The sequence below is a fragment of the Monodon monoceros genome, unplaced genomic scaffold (assembly GCF_005190385.1).
Source record: "Monodon monoceros isolate NGI ecotype Baffin Bay Population unplaced genomic scaffold, NGI_Narwhal_1 Super_Scaffold_13, whole genome shotgun sequence".
Lineage (NCBI taxonomy): Eukaryota > Metazoa > Chordata > Mammalia > Artiodactyla > Monodontidae > Monodon > Monodon monoceros.
This window is the reverse complement of record NW_021703769.1, coordinates 4,653,114-4,668,262: the sequence shown is the minus strand read 5'-3', so window position 1 is coordinate 4,668,262 and position 15,149 is coordinate 4,653,114. Positions and strand designations below refer to the sequence as shown.

General features: G+C 54.8%; 1 protein-coding gene across 1 annotated transcript in view; it reads right to left on the bottom strand.

Moving 5' to 3' along the window:
• Positions 1-244: 244 nt before the first annotated feature.
• The window catches only part of APCDD1L (APC down-regulated 1 like), a 19,921-nt gene continuing 5,016 nt past the window's right edge, over positions 245-15,149 (bottom strand). Inside the window, exons 3-8 of the mRNA XM_029219881.1 lie at positions 10,459-10,580; positions 10,115-10,209; positions 9,859-9,921; positions 9,588-9,726; positions 6,073-6,625; positions 245-1,626 (exon numbers count right to left, since the gene is read on the bottom strand). Of these exons, the coding sequence (XP_029075714.1) occupies positions 856-1,626; positions 6,073-6,625; positions 9,588-9,726; positions 9,859-9,921; positions 10,115-10,209; positions 10,459-10,580 (1,743 nt within the window). The 3' untranslated portion in view covers positions 245-855. The remainder of the gene's footprint in view (positions 1,627-6,072; positions 6,626-9,587; positions 9,727-9,858; positions 9,922-10,114; positions 10,210-10,458; positions 10,581-15,149) is intronic.

The following is a 15,149-nucleotide window of genomic DNA, read 5'->3' as shown; positions in this document are numbered from 1 at the left end:
TCCTTGTCAGCCAAGCACAGGGAATCTTGAGAACAGAGGACGCCTGTGCAGGGCTAATTACAGAGCACATTAGTGTCACCGCTGTCATTAGTATTAATTACTTTCCAAAGGCTGGCAGCGCCGCTTTCCTCCAAAGACCTGACCCCGGCTGCCAGCCCTACACGCTGGGGTTTGGTGTGGATGGGGCTGCCTTTATTTGCTTCCTGGCCGGGGAGGGCTGGATTTACCCGCTCGCCGTGTTGACAGCTCGAGGCCTGACTCGCAGAAGCACAGGCAGCCGCAGACAAAACACCAGCAGTCACGACTCGAGAAAGCCGAGAGGCTCCCAAAGAGACGAGCCGAGCCCCCTGCCAGTGAGCTGAGACGTACCGAGAGCCCGAAGCAGCATCTTTAATTCATGGCTCGGGTTTCAGTTTGTATTGCTAAATTCAAATTAATAATCTTTAAAGAAGACTCAGCAGAGCAGTGGCAGCATGCGCGTGCAGAACCGTGCTTCCATTTCACTGAATCTCAAGGGCTCAGGGAGGGAACTGGGGTGCCGTCGGGCAGGGAGACGGGTGTGGTCCACTCCCTGGCGCTGGTCCGCACGCTGCCCAGGAAAGCTGGGAGTGAGCGCTTGGGAACTCGGAGCAATTGGCGTTGCTGCAATGCCCGAGTTTGTGGTCATGATTCGAGTTGCTAGCCGTGGTGTAGACTCTGCAGGCGCTGTTGAAACTCAGGTGCTGAGCCACTTAGGACGCAGGCCGGGCTGTGTAACTGTCCAGGACGGTCACGGGTGGAGGAGTCTGTGCCAGAACGGAGTCCATGGGGTCGGACGAGTGTCCTGAGGCACCGTCTGGAAGTCAGAGACCAATTTCATAGCCACTGGAGGAAGGCCAGCCCGAGAACCAGAAGCAGGGAGGGGAGAGGGGCCGCTGGGGGGCCCAGCCCCCCACCGCTGACGGGCGTCTGCAGTAGAGGCCTGTGCCGCGGAGGCCTGGAGAAGCCCCAGGCCACCCTGTCACAGAGCACCAGGGGTGCTTGGTAGGATGTGGGCCTCTTCTCCGGGGTGTCGGGACTGGAGCCGTCAGTGGGCCTTTGTCCGATGAAGAGCAGGCTTTGCCCGAGGGGGTCCTCCTCCATCTTGAAGAGCTCGTACTCCACGTGGGGGAGCCTGATGCCCAGCGGCAGGCACCCGTTGGTGGCGGTGACATCCCGCTCGGCTCCCAGGTACCAGGCCCCCGGGCCGCCACAGCTGCTCGGCTCGGAGAAGTTGAGCATGGCCGTGGTGACCCGGTCCATGGGGGTGACGCGGGCTCGCGTGACCTGGAACACCAGCTCGGTGCCGCCACGAACCCTGGCAGACGGCGTGCCCTTGGTGTAGCGGCCGGCTGCGTAAATGGTGAAGGTGGGCTGCCGGCAGGTGGGGTCCGAGAAGTGGTGGTAGTACCCTTCCCAGGAGCGGTTGTGCCCGTGGAAGGTGAACACCCTGGTGAGGAAGAGCACGGCAGGGCGCACCTCGCACCCGGGGCTGACCCAGCGGCCACCCAGGCGCAAGGGCAGGACCGCCTGGCGGGGCAGCACGGGCGGGTGGTGCTCGTCGGAGCGGGCGATGAGGCTGCAGGCCGGGCAGGGGCGGGCGTGGTGCTGGCAGAGACAAAGGGAAGGCGGTGACTTCCGAGGCGGGGAGGTCAGGGTGCACCCGCGGCAGGCTGGCTCGGGGTCCCGCCCCCGGCCGCCCGTCACCCCTTCCCTCCCTCCCTGCAGCCCGGACGGTCACTTCTCTTCATGGACCTCAGGCGGCTCCTCCATCCTCTGGGCCTTTGCACCTGCTGCTGCTTCTACCCGGAACTCCCCCCGGCACGTAGCCTGGCTGCCTCCTTCCCGACCTCTCAGTCTCAGCTCAGAGGCCTTAGAGAGACTTATCCCGACCACCCCTTGTATGGTGGGCCTCAGCCCCTTCTAGTGCTCAGGGACGTGTCACGCCCTATTTCCTCTGCTCTCCACTCCTTCCCCTTCACTGGAGAGTGAGCTCCAGGAAGCCCAGTCTGTCTCTCTGTGGCTGCTCCATCGCCAGGGCCTAGCACAGTACCTGCTCGCAGCAGGTGTATTGGGCAAATGAAGGAAGGAGAGACGGTTGGAACTTGTGTCCTGGGATTTGAAAGAAGTTGTCCTTTCCCACACCCGGCCTGCTTGGTCCCGAAATTCGACCGTTCATGTTTACTGCCTTTCTCCTGCCTGTTGTTACTTCCCCCACCCCCAACTCATTCTTTTTTAGGTGCTTCGTAAGGGCCAGGAGCTGTGCTGAGCACTTTTCATGCACTGTTACCTTACAGCCACTAATTCTCATGCCCTTGGAACCCCTTGCTGAGCGTCTGTGCTGAGGCGTGGCTGAAAAGTTGCAAAGAGATTTGGCACAAAGATGTTCATGCTTGTGTTATTTATAATCGGAAACCCAGCCCCCTCTGCGTTGGTTGTCAGGTGTGGCCACAGTCCTCAGTCGCCCGAGGCTGTTTTCCTCTCACCTTGGCCTTATTTACAGTTGCCCCTGTCTTATAAATTCTCATGAGCTGGGTTTACAGTAAAACAGTCAACAGGAAGCAGATGCTAAACCAAGTCGCGTGGGAGTAGTCGGTCTGCATTCTGGAGCGTAAAAGCTCAGTCCAGGCCAAAGAGAAACCAGATACAGACTTTTTTTTTTTTCTTTAAGGGAGCTGCTGCCCAGAATTTAGTTCAGAGCATCATTCTGAGAGGTAAATGTCCTGGAACAGCCACTTGTCAAAGCAAGCATCCCCAGCTTTTGCAGTTCCAGAAGGACACCCAGGGCCATGGGTACACACAGGACAGGGAAGGGGAAAGGCATCTTGAAGCCCCAGCTGGGAAAACAGCTCCAATGTTTTTTGTTCAAAAAACAAAAGATTTCCATAGATTGCTGCTGGATGAGTTTCATGCCAAACAAGGGGGCATTTGGGAGTTCCAGTTTAGAAAGAAAATATTGGATGATTGAGAACAGACTTTTTTTTTTTTTCTATCTTGGATTGCTACATTATAAGCTCTTCTTATTTATTTCTATGGTGAACCTAAAGTTGCCTTTTTTTCCATAATACAGAAAACGATATTATTTTTGGTTTGGGGGATTTTGACCCAGAGGACTAGAAGGCACTTGGAAATGCTAATAAATGGCTACAGAAAGGTTTGTGACGGAAAGAAGCAAGAAAGCTGGGTAGTTAGCTGGAGTGCAGGTAATTGGAACGCTGGCTGGTAAGAGTCTCCTCTAATTTAGGCATTTTAACCCACATTCCAACTGTTGTTACACTAATGTGTATTGACAGGACATAGTGCGTTACACCAAAATAATCTCAGGGCTGCCTTTCTCCCTCAAAAGAGATATCTTTTGCAGACAGGACATCTGGGGATGCTGGTTGGTAATTTGGGGCAAGCAGTTTTCTGCATGGCAGAAACAAATGGAGAACTAGCAAGACTTGAAGGTGAGAGAGGGAGAGAGAAAGCATTTCCCTCTCTGATGCTCTGGAAGGGGATGGAAGAAAGTACCTGTCTCTATCAAAAACCTTCCAGGCATCGTTGTGCACAGGTCCGGAGTTGCACGTGTTAATAAACAAGGCCCCAGCCAGCAGAGCTCACACTTGTGTGCAAGCCAAACTCTTACTGGTTTAAGCCTGTTATGTAAAGTTATACCAACAGCACATACAGCTTCCAGTTAACTCCCAGAGGCGACACCAGGCTTAGATGATTTTGCTCGAGTGGTGACTGATTGATTAGGATTCTATATCCAGGCAATGAATTTGGGAATCAATTTGGTTTTCAATTAATTAACTTCTAAAAATGTTCATGTTTACCATCTGGTTTGGGTTGTGGGCAAGGCTTGGGCTCCGGAGAGCATAAGGTAATGACTGATTCGTTACTTGGGGGGTTTATCTGCAGTGTATCCTTCTGTGAAATTATCTTCCTTTTTCTGTTTTCTTATGCGGAGGGGGGCGGTTGGTGAGTGAACATTTAATTTAACATCCATACATCTGGCCCCGCTGGTCCTGTATGTTCTGCTTGGCAATTGCATTGCAGGTCGCATGGGCCACCCTGGCTGGTCAGGCAGCAGGAGGGCAGGAGTCTGCAGCCCCAGAGCCTGGCCTGGGGAGACATGACATTGTCATCCTCCGTGCCCCGGGGTCCGTTCTCTCTGCATTCAGAGCGGTGTGCCCTCCTAATGAGGTGGTGGGTGCCGGTAATCACCCCACCACCAGTGCCTTCTCGGCTCTAAGAAGGATGGGCGTCAGACCAGCCTAGAACATTGGCTGCCAAAAGGGGAATCGTCTCGAGGTCATGAAGAGAACTCAGGCTGATTTTCTGATCACGAGGGCTTCACGCTGTGCTTCTTCTCTGCTACCCAGATCTTGGGTTGGGAGGAGGGAGGTGGGAGAAGGAGAGCAGATGGGCTCAAACCTGGTGCCCCTCCCCCCCACACACACTGGGGATGCTTTGACAAGAGGCTGCTCTCAGGGGTGACATGTTGCCCCATCCGGTTTAATTCCGTAAGTGTCTAGTATACAGCAGGCACTCAGTACATGCTGAACATGTGAGGGTTGCCTGTGGGCTCAAAGAGCGCTTGACAGGTATGCCTGAACTCACCCATTCCCCCATCCATCCGTCCATTCTCACTTTTGAAAGATATCCCTTGGGTATTTCCTACAGACATTCTTAACCCAGAGTCCTAACCTCGACTTCATTTTTACAAACCTCAACCTGAAATCAAAAGTTTCTTCTAATTGTGAATGTGGGCAACAAACCCCTGTAGCTTCAGTGGAAACTTCTGCTTTGTGGCCGATCTCATATTAACAGTGTTGCAGATACTAGAAACACTGTTTATACTCATTGCTACTTTGAAATAGGGAGAATAAAGAATTCCCATTCATAGTATTCACACCTCAGAGTGTTTTAAGACTTGGGTAACTCTTTTCATAGAATTGGTTTCTGTTTAAATCCCATGTCTTTTATTTTATGCTTTTACAAATATTTTTCTGAGGAGGGGTCCTGGGGTTTCACCAGACTCACTGGAGTGGTCACGAGGCCCTAGCCTTGCCCACCAGGCTCTGTGCTATGTGCCAGGAGAACTTTACATACATAAAGTTCAGTTTCTTTTTGCCTGTGTGCTCATCGGACAAAAAAGGGCTATCAGATCTCCCGCAAATCAGGAGAGTATGTTTGTGATGTCTTTAAGTTGAAGTCTAGGTTAATTGACTTACGTGAAATTCACTTTGGGGTGGGCACATCTCAAAGAGAGGGCATCTCCCTTTAGACTGCAGCCTCCTGCCCAGAGGGTGGTCCATGGACCACCTGGGAGCTTGTTAGAAATGCAAAATCCCAGGCCAGACCCGCAAACTTGACTGTGCTTTCTAAGAAGATGCCCAGGTGCCGGCATCTTGAGAACAGAGTCTGAGAAAGCGCTTCTCCGCCTGATGTTACTATGACAGGGAGCGCTCAGCGCCGCTGGCTGCGGGGTAACAGTGGGTCCACATGGAGCTTTCCAGAGGGGCCTTCCAGGGCTGTGCGGCCGCCTGGTAGAGCTCTGGAGGAGCTGCCCCCCTAGTTCATTCACCAGCATTTACTGGCCCAGCCCGTGTGCCAGCCCCTGGGTCAGTTGTGGGGACATGGAGGGGCACAGGGCCTCCCCCGCCACGGGTGATATTGGGAGAAGACGGCCAGCCAGTAAACAAACAGTGCAGCCCAGAGTGTGCCGGGTGCTGGGAACCGTGCAGAGTGGGGATGGGAGGGAACGTCTGAGCCGGGAACTGAGGGAGGGGGGACCTGCCCGTGCATAGCAGGGGCAGGAAGGGACCCTGCCGGGTCCACGAGGAGAATGTCAGGAGGACCACACTCCAGAAGACTCCCCAGGAGTTCCTTCTGTCCAGACCTGAGAAAAGATGTCTCGAGCAGAGGGAAGAGCATGTGCAAAGGTCCTGAGGCAAGCAGACCAGTGCGGGTGGGGGGTGGGGGGAGGGGGGCTGTGCAGAGAGGGCCCTAGGCAGGGGCAGATCCCACAGGCTGTCAGAGCTCGCCCTCCCGGGGCCCCAGACTCACCAGGGCGCTCTGCAGCGGGCGCTGGTAACCGGTGGGCCGGTAGTGCCGCCGTTCCGCCCGGTCGGTGTGGATGTCCCCCAGGTAGAGCTCCTCCACCAGCCGGGGCGCGTCCCGGGGCTCGGGCTGCAGGCGGCGCTGCACACGGACCAGGCTGAGCTCGTGCATGGTGAAGCCCAGGGCGGCCGCGCAGTCCCGCTCAGCCCCGGCACCCAGAAGCTCGTACAGGGCCCCCGGCAGCCAGGCCCAGGCGGCGGGCAGGCGGCGCGCGCAGGCCCGGCCGGCCCGGCTCTGGTCCAGGCGCCCAGCCACGTCGAGCAGGGCGCTGCGGCTGTGGAAGACGACGCCCACCTTGTGCAGGTGGTAGTCGGCCTCGGTGGCGCCCCGGGTGACCCAGGAGGCCCGGCGCAGGCGCACCTTGCCCTTGATGAGCAGTGAATGGGCGGGCTCCCGGCACGAGGGGTCCCTGTAGTAGAACTGGTAGGCGCGGAAGAGGCGGTTGGGATAGAAGGTGTAGGAGCGGGTGAGGAACTCGGGTCCCGGGCGCACCTCGCAGCTGCGGGGGCAGAGGGGGGTTGGGCAGAGCAGTGAGTCCCCCAGCCTCGCTCCGGGATCCCCCTCCTGCAGCCTGTGTTTCAGGCCTCAGCTCAGGGCTGGGAGCCTGCAGCCTCAGTTTCCCCAACTGATCTCAGCCCCGCTTCGAGGGCTGGGGGCCTTCCACTCTTGCCTTGTGACCTCAGCAGAAGCTGTCCTTCACGCCATCCCAAATGCCTTTTTCAGCGGACATCCACCCTCCTGGCCCGGCTCCCCGTGGGTCCCATGGATCCCCCTCGGCCCAAGAAACACACAGGCTTTGCAGCCAGAGGACCCGGGTTCAAATCCCATTTCCGTCCCTCCTGAGGATCGTGAGCCTGGATAACGCCTGGCTCCTTCCTCTGGGACTGGGAGGCCCTGGATGCACAGTCAGGGTTTCGAGGAAGCAGCCAGCACAGTGGTGGCACCTGGGAGGAGCTTAAGAAACGGGGGCTCCTTTGCACCATTTGGGGAGCCCTGTGCTCTGAGCTCCTGGGGGCAGGGTCCTGCCTGTTCTCTCCCCGTTGGGTTCCTGGCACCTGGTCCAGGGCCTGGCACACACTGGACCCCCAAACCCTGGTCCTCGCTGAGTGAATCGTGAATGATGGTGCTTACATTGTCTCCCCCCTGGCTAAGCTGACGGGCCCCCTGCCACCACATTTCACCCACATCTGTGACAGGCTTGTTGATCTAAACCAGAGAACTTTTCCAGTGAAGAGTCAGATAATAAGTATTTCCGTCTTTGTGGCAGTTACTCAAGATCGTGGTTCTGGAGCTAAAGTAGCCAGAGACAGTATGTACATGGTGGGCATGGTTGTGTGCCAATAAAACTTTATTTGCAAAGCCAGGCATCAGGCTGGCCCTGACCCCCGGGCCCTATTCTGCTGGTGATGAAACCATGACTCCTAGACCCCCAGTCACACCCTGGCTTTGGGGTGGATGGTGGACAAGTTCCCCGGGAAAAAGAGCAGGCAGGTACCCCCTGCACAATGCTACACTAACCAGGTGCCACCTGTACTGTTATTTTCTCGAAATGTTTCACACCAGCGCTGCTGGAGCAGGAGAAATATGTTCTCACTCACCCTTTTCTTTCAGTCTTTCTGGTTATATTAAGGAGAGAGTCACGGTTGGAGTTCATGTGCCTTTAACACCAATCTCCCTTTTCTCCCAAAGTGAACAGACTCAGGGCCTTAGGCAGGCAGGGAATCAGGTGAAAATTTAATGATGTTGTTTTGTTTTCATTGACTTTCTTTTTTTGTTTTTTTGCGGTACGCGGGCCTCTCACTGTTGTGGCCTCTCCCGTTGCGGAGCACAGGCTCCGGACCCGCAGGCTCAGCGGCCATGGCTCACGGGCCCAGCCGCTCCGCGGCACGTGGGATCTTCCCGGACCGGGGCACGAACCCGTGTCCCCTGCATCGGCAGGTGGACCCTCAACCACTGCGCCACCAGGGAAGCCCAGACTTTCTTTTTATGGTTTCCTCCTATTTATGGCAAGTGGCTCAGCTCCCCATAGCCATAGTGATCTTACACTTCCTTTAAAAATAATCATAGCGCTGTAAATGTGTACAGTATACCAATTATCCCCCAATAAAGCTATAAAAATGCATGACTATATTTACACCAACAAAAGCAAGTTGGTTTAAAGAAAAATCGTAAGGAAATACCAGTACAGGCAGTAGTTAAAAATGGAGAGAGGTGACTCACATGCCCGAGGGTGGGAAGATTTGCCCAAAGGAACGCAGCAGGTCACACCAGACAGCTCGGTGGTTCCCAGACTCTGGATCTTTCCCTGCGCTACTCCCAGAAAATAGCAAAGCCTGTCTGAAGGGTACAATGGGGGACTTTCTAGGAAGAAAATATTAGAAGTTTCTAGAACTCTCTGGAATGCTGTTGTCTTGGGGCAGGAACAGCCTGCAGCCAGTCCCCATCCTCCCCATGTCTCAGTTCTGTCTCAGAGTGACCCCGGCCAGTGGTGCATGAACCCCGCCTGGCCTGTGGAGTCGAGGAGGGGGCAAAGCCTGGGAATGCACCCAGAGCCTCTTTGCGGAACTCAAGTCCCCTTCCTCCCCCAGTGCGCTAGCAGATGCTTGGCAGTTGGATTTTCCCCTGACCTCGGGAGGTGCGTGGAGGACATGGAAAGTCCAGTCCCTGACCCCAGGATGGGACTGGCCCAAGGGGCTGGCCGGGGAGGAGGGGATGTACTAGGTGTGGAGGAGGACACCGTCTTCCTTCTCCCTGACCCTGGGAGGGACGACCCAGCTGGCTGCCCCGCACATGAGGGCAGAGCACAAAGCCCATCGCCCCAGAGCAGCACTGAGGCCTCTGAAAGGTCAGGTGAGCCTGTCAGGTTAGAAGGAGAATTGGATGCGCAGGCAGGACCCCGGGCCCTCTCTGGCCTACTCCTTCCGGCCTCAGGACCTTTGCACCAGCTGCTGCCTCTGCCTGGCTCTGCCCCTGGCTCCCTGGATGGCTGACTCCTTCCTCCTTTCAGATCTCGACTGAATGTCACCATCTCCGAGAAGCCTTCTGTGACCGCCCTCGAAAGAGCCCTCCTGGGCCGCTCACTCTCACATCCTCCCTTTTATGTCTTTCACCATCTCAAGTTTATGTCACTTATTTCTGTGTTTAGGGCTTGTCTCCACCGCAGCTCCCCCCTGCACCCAGCTCATAGTAGCTCCTCAATAAGTGTTTGCACAGAAGGTGATCAGTGTGTGGAACAAGTGCATTTCCTCCAGTTGCTGTCTGTGGCTGGGGCAGGATGCCCTACACAGTCCCGACCTGCCAGGCTCACTGTGGGGAGGGCGACAGCAAGCACATGCTTGGCAGGCCTCTGGACAGTTGCACGAATTGTGCCCGTTTCACAGATATGGGACACTGAGGCTCAGGGTGGGTGAAGCCTCCAAGCCCAGGGGCCTGTGGTCAGCGTGACCTCAGCAGGGTCTTACCCAGTGGAGATCCAGGGCCCGTCCAGGCGTGGGGGCAGCAGTGCGGTGACGGGCGCTCTGCTGGGCAGGAGCTGCTGGCAATGTGGTCCCCAGCGCAGGCGGCTACCCTCTGCCATCCCGGCTGCCTCTGCAGTGTGGGCTGCAAAGCAGACGGACCCGGGTCAGCGATCCCAGCACACCCTGGTTCTTCACCTGCCTGGCCAGCAATGGGCTCCCCAGATCGGGGCGCCTCGAGTCAGCCTCGGGACTCATCTGCCTTCTGCGCGCCTGCCTGCCGTGGCCGAGTGCCGCCGGGCAGTGGCGGACGGGCCGTGCACCAGGGACAGGAGGCAGCCTGGACTCAGAGGGGCCGGACGGTGGGACTTCCACCCCCTCTCACCAGGAGCCCGGGCTCTGCTTGACCTCTGCCCCTGGAGCGGCCAGACCTGTGCCCACCACGCGTGGCCACTCCGTTCATGGTCCCTCCATGGTGCCAGGCCCGGGTGTCGTCCATCCCCACGGGTGGGACCTGGCCGGCGCCGGCTCACCGTGGTGCTCACTCGGGATGCGTGTGGTGGGGTCAGGCTGAAGCGTGAGGCCAGCAGCGGGGCCAGGGTAGGGCTCGGAGGCCTCAGGGAGGAGGCTGTGAACAGTGGGGCAGGCCCGGGGTCCCCGCCCTCTCCAGATGGGCTCGTCTCGTGGAGACAAGCCAGGCCTGGCTGCGGGAGCTTCACTTCTAGGAGCAGCTCAGAGGTGAGAGCACCAGGGCCTTCAGCTGCCAAAGAGCAGCAGTTCCCCTGGAAACTGTCATCCCTGCTCAGAGTCGGGCTTGACGCAGCCCCGATGGCGGGATGTATGGGAAGCCTGGTGAAGGGCGGCACCCCGGTGTTACAGCGACAGGCTGCGCTCAGGGGCGGCCGCCTTGACCCGCTGGCCCCGCTCCTGCGACAGGCCTTCCCGGGGCACTTCGTCCCACCACGCCTCTGGCTGAAGTGGGTCGGGGGGCGCAGGGGCCTGGCGGAGATGGCGGGCAGCCGGAGAGACCTGCTGGGCCGGTCCAGGAGGCCCAGGAGGACGTGTGGGCTGAGTGAGGAGTGAATGCATGGTGCCCCCTGCTGCCCACCCCCCAGCACACAGTCACGTCGTCCTGGCAGGGTCAGGAAGGGCAGTTTGGCCAGGGAGGCTGGGGTCCCTGCCCTGCCCCTTTGAAGCCGTCTGACGGGGCCCGTGGCCCCCAAGCTCTCTGCCCCCCTCGGCCTCTCACAGTGGATTCCTCACTTTCCTGGAGGTCTGGGGTCTCACCGGGAGACGCTCGGGGTCCCCAGGGACCAGCTACAAATACTGGAGTGACACCGACGGGGACCACGATACGGCATCAGTGGCTCCTGTTCACTCAGGACCGGCTCCGTGCATTTTTATTATATTATCTTAGATTTGTGTACGTCAGCCCAGGAGATGGTGTTGGCATCGCTGCCTGATGGGTAGAGCCACGGGCTGGGCGACCCGGGCTTAGCTGGCCTGGGGCCCAGGCTGCCACCGGTGACAGAGCCGGGCTTCGAGCCAGGCCATCGGCTGTGGCCTGACGGCTTAACCATGGCTCCTTTTGCATTGCAGGCAGGGGGAGGGGCTGAATGAAGGAATGAGTAAAAATCCTGTGTAGCACTGGGTCCCTGTATATTCCTGCTGTATCCTACACCTGATTTACAGGCTTTAAACAGCCAAATAAGAGAGATGAAAATAAACAACCAGTGTACCAGGGCTGTGGTGTCCCCACGGACAGTGGGCACTTGGGCTGCCCCAAAGGCTCTCAGGGCCATTCTGCAGTGAGTCCACGCCAAGGGGAGTCTTGAAAGAGTGGTTCTGTGTTAACTCAGGCACATCTAGCCTTTTGGGGACCAGAGCCAGGATGTTGGGGTGGATGGGTAGGCATCCACGTTGGGCCAAACGCCCAGCATGGCCCCGTCGGGAATCCTGAGCTGGGACATACATGCATCCGCGTCCACGGCTCACGCCTTCTTGTGCTCCTGAAATCAACTTCACCTGGACCCTCTGGGTCCCCTGGATCCAATTCTGCGGGTTAATTTGAACATCACTGGTTGTCAGTGAAGCTTGACAATGCAAGTGTTGATTTGGGGAATGGATGGGAGCAAAGGGAAGAAAAAGGTCAAAAGGGGGTGGGTGTTATTTGCATGGTAGGAAAATCAAGCTTATGTCTCAGAGCAAAACTGTGAACAGGCCCGGAATATGACATTGGCGCTGCTTCCACAAAGCTTGATTTCTTGAGGAAATGTTTTCTGTTCAAAAGGAAACGAACCTTTCCCCCAGGTACTCCCTCTGAAGGCACTTCGAAGAGATGTCGCCTTCACGACGTTATATTTTGACACGAATCCTGAGATAGTATGTTCCCGCTAAGTGTGTTTCAGTTCGTCTTGCTTTTCTGCGAGAAATTGGGATTTAATTAAGTCAGGAGACAAAGAGATACGGTGAAATCTCACCATATTCAGAACATGTACATGCAAAACGCAACTGGAGCCCTTCTTTGTAAAAACCCGAGTGGAGCATGACACTGCCTCTCGGCTGAAGCTTCAACTTCAAGGTTGCAAAAATGAAACCAACCGATTAGAAATGAACTCATGAAATGTTTCCAGTCCCAGCTTTGGAGGTAGCTTATAGATTTTCTTTCCTTTCTCTCCCTCTTTTCTCCCCTAGAAAAGTCTGAGCTCAGGGAACCACAACCGAAAGCAGATGGTGTCCTGGGCCGGCTTGCACAACTTCTCCTGGGGACCTGATAGACTGAGTTAAATGCGTCCGCCAAATTGATTTTTATCAACCATGGATTTTTAATTAACAGTGGTGTCCACTTACCGCCATCCATTATTTACTGTTTACCCACTAATTAAAAATTATGCTGCTTTTGCACTCATAAGAGCAGGACATTTGAAATTAGATCGCATCGTTCAAATTACCTGCAGAATTAAATCCAGAGCGTCGAATTGCTCAGACCAGGCTACTGGGGTTTAAAATATGACCTGCTCCAGCCTGTTGTATGATCATGAGTCAGAATGCCAGGAGCAGGCTACGTGGCAAACGTCATGTGGAACCTGCCTGGGGTCTCAGGGGGGAGGGAGACCTTGGAGTCTGTCTTGAGCGGAGGTTGTCTCACCCAGGAATCCCAGGGAAGGCAGCCTGTCAGTGCACTGATGGAGTGCTTCCAGGTGGCGGCCATACCTATGGACCAGCAGGTGTCACCTGCTGCTGTCATCCAGCAGCCCGTGGTCCAGGTTCGGTCAATGCCCCCATTTTGCAGATGAAGAAACTGAGGTTCAGAGGGTGGAGAGACTTGGCCACCCTACCCCAGGCAGCTGCTTCTTATCCAATTAACAAATAAAATATGGTAAAATACACCTAACATAAAAGTCACCATTTTAACCATTTTAAAGCATACAGTTTAAATTCGGTGGCATTTAAGATGTTCACCGGGCTATGCAAACATCAGCTCTGTCTAGTTCCAGAAGTTTTCATCACCCCAAAAGGAAACTACGTACCCATCAGTAGTCACTCTCCACGCCTCTCTCCTCTCAAACCCTAGCAGCCAGTAATCTGCTTTCTGTCTCTATGGATTTGCCTATCCTGGATATTTTGTATAAGTGGAATAAAAAAGATCTGCCCCTTTCTTATCTACTTCCCTTTTCTTATCTACTTTTCTTATCTACTGTTCACAACACTTCTATTAGATGGACGTGATTATCTTCATTTTCCAGATAAAAAATGGAGCCTTGGGAGAATATTTACACCCAGGTCCACCATCCGTGTTTTCTTCAAAGAACGTGAAAAGCGTAGGTCTGAATCAATGGTGGGGGGTGGGAGGGGTGGAGAAAAGACATGGGGTTTGTAGCCAGAGCGGATGGAGAATAATCAGGTCTTCAGATACCTTTCTTTTAGGGGCAAAAGGCAAAAGAAAAGCACTGTTTTTTGTCCCCCCCCCCCATCCTAATTGGCTTGTTCTGAGGTTCTGGGAGGTGTGCCAGGCGATTTTAGGTGCAGTGGTGAGCATTTCTTATTCCAGCGGTTATGCATCGATTTTAGGGGGTGTTAAAAAGCAGCTGCAGTTACTGTAGCAAAACTGTGCTTTCACAGCCCACATTGCCAAGGACAAGACTGAGTTTTAAAAGGGGCTTGGTCTGAACTGGATTTTAAAAAATTAAGTACTACTTTAAATAATATTTAATAAGTAACTATTTAATAAGTAAACGTGGTCAATAGCCTGAGGGGGGTGCGCAGAACGAAGAGGGAGAGACGGAGGTTAACCCAGTACTTCCCCTCATGGCTGTGTGTCCTGGAGCCACCACCACAAAGGACAGCAAACTGGGGGACCGAAAACAGCAGGACATTATTCTCTCACAGTCTGGAGACCAGAAGTCTGAAATCAAGGGGTGGGCAGGACCACGTTCTCTCCTGAGATTCTGCGGAAGGGTCCTTCCTGCCTCTTCCAGGTCCTGGGGGTTCCAAGCATCCTTGGCTTATAGCTGCATCCCTTCAATCTCTGCCTCTGTCGTCACAGGGCTGTCCTTCTTCTCTGTGTGTCTGCAGCTCTGTATCCAAACCTCCCTCTCTTTCTCTTATAAAGACACCAGTCACTGGATTCAGGGCCACCCTGATCTAATAAGACTGCATCTACATCTGTAAAGACCTTATTTCCAAATATGGTCACATTCACAGGTACCAGGGGTTAGGATCTGAACATATCTTTTTGGGGATGCAATTCAATTCACAACCGATACCAAGGGCCACCCAGGTCTCCCAGCACCCTAACCTTTGTCCATCTACTCCTCCCCCACATGAACCTTGCATGGCTGTTACATGCCTTTGTAAAGTGGTACATGATGGCCGGAGTTCCTGTTCTCTCGGAGAGGCTGGCGTTAACCAAGTAGTCCCACTATGGATTATAATTTCAAAGAATCGTTAAGTGTCTCAAAGGAAATTTACACAATGGCCAAAACCTTCCTAACACACTTGGAGTAACATTCCACGCTTTTCCTTATGATCTCCAGGGCTCTTCAACATCGGTTGTCTTCCTGTCTTTCCAGGGCCGTACATCAGATCCCCCCATGATTCTCTATTGTGTGTTCCTAGGGATGAATAGCAAACTCTTTCCTGCCTCAGGGCTGTTGCAACGCTGTTCCTCGGCCAGAGCACCTCTCCCTCTGCTTTGAGCTGGGTGCTTCCCACTCACTGGGGTCTCAGCATAATCGGTGTTGCCCGGCAGGCTGATATCAAACATTCCCTTCTATTCTGCCCTTCCCGTCTCACCTATGCAGCACTCATCACCTCTCTCAATTACTTACCTGCTTGCTGCGTTTTATCGACTTTTATTTTTTGACTTTTCAAGTTGATATCATTTCAGACCTACAGAAATTTTGCCAAAGCAGTAGAAAGAGCTCTAGTATACCTGGTTTCCACAAAGGTTAACATCTTGCAAAGATATATAGTACAGCGATCAAAACCAGGCAGTGAACGCCGATCCCACGCGATCAAAACCAGGCAGTGAACGCCGATCCCACGCGATCAAAACCAGGCAGTGAA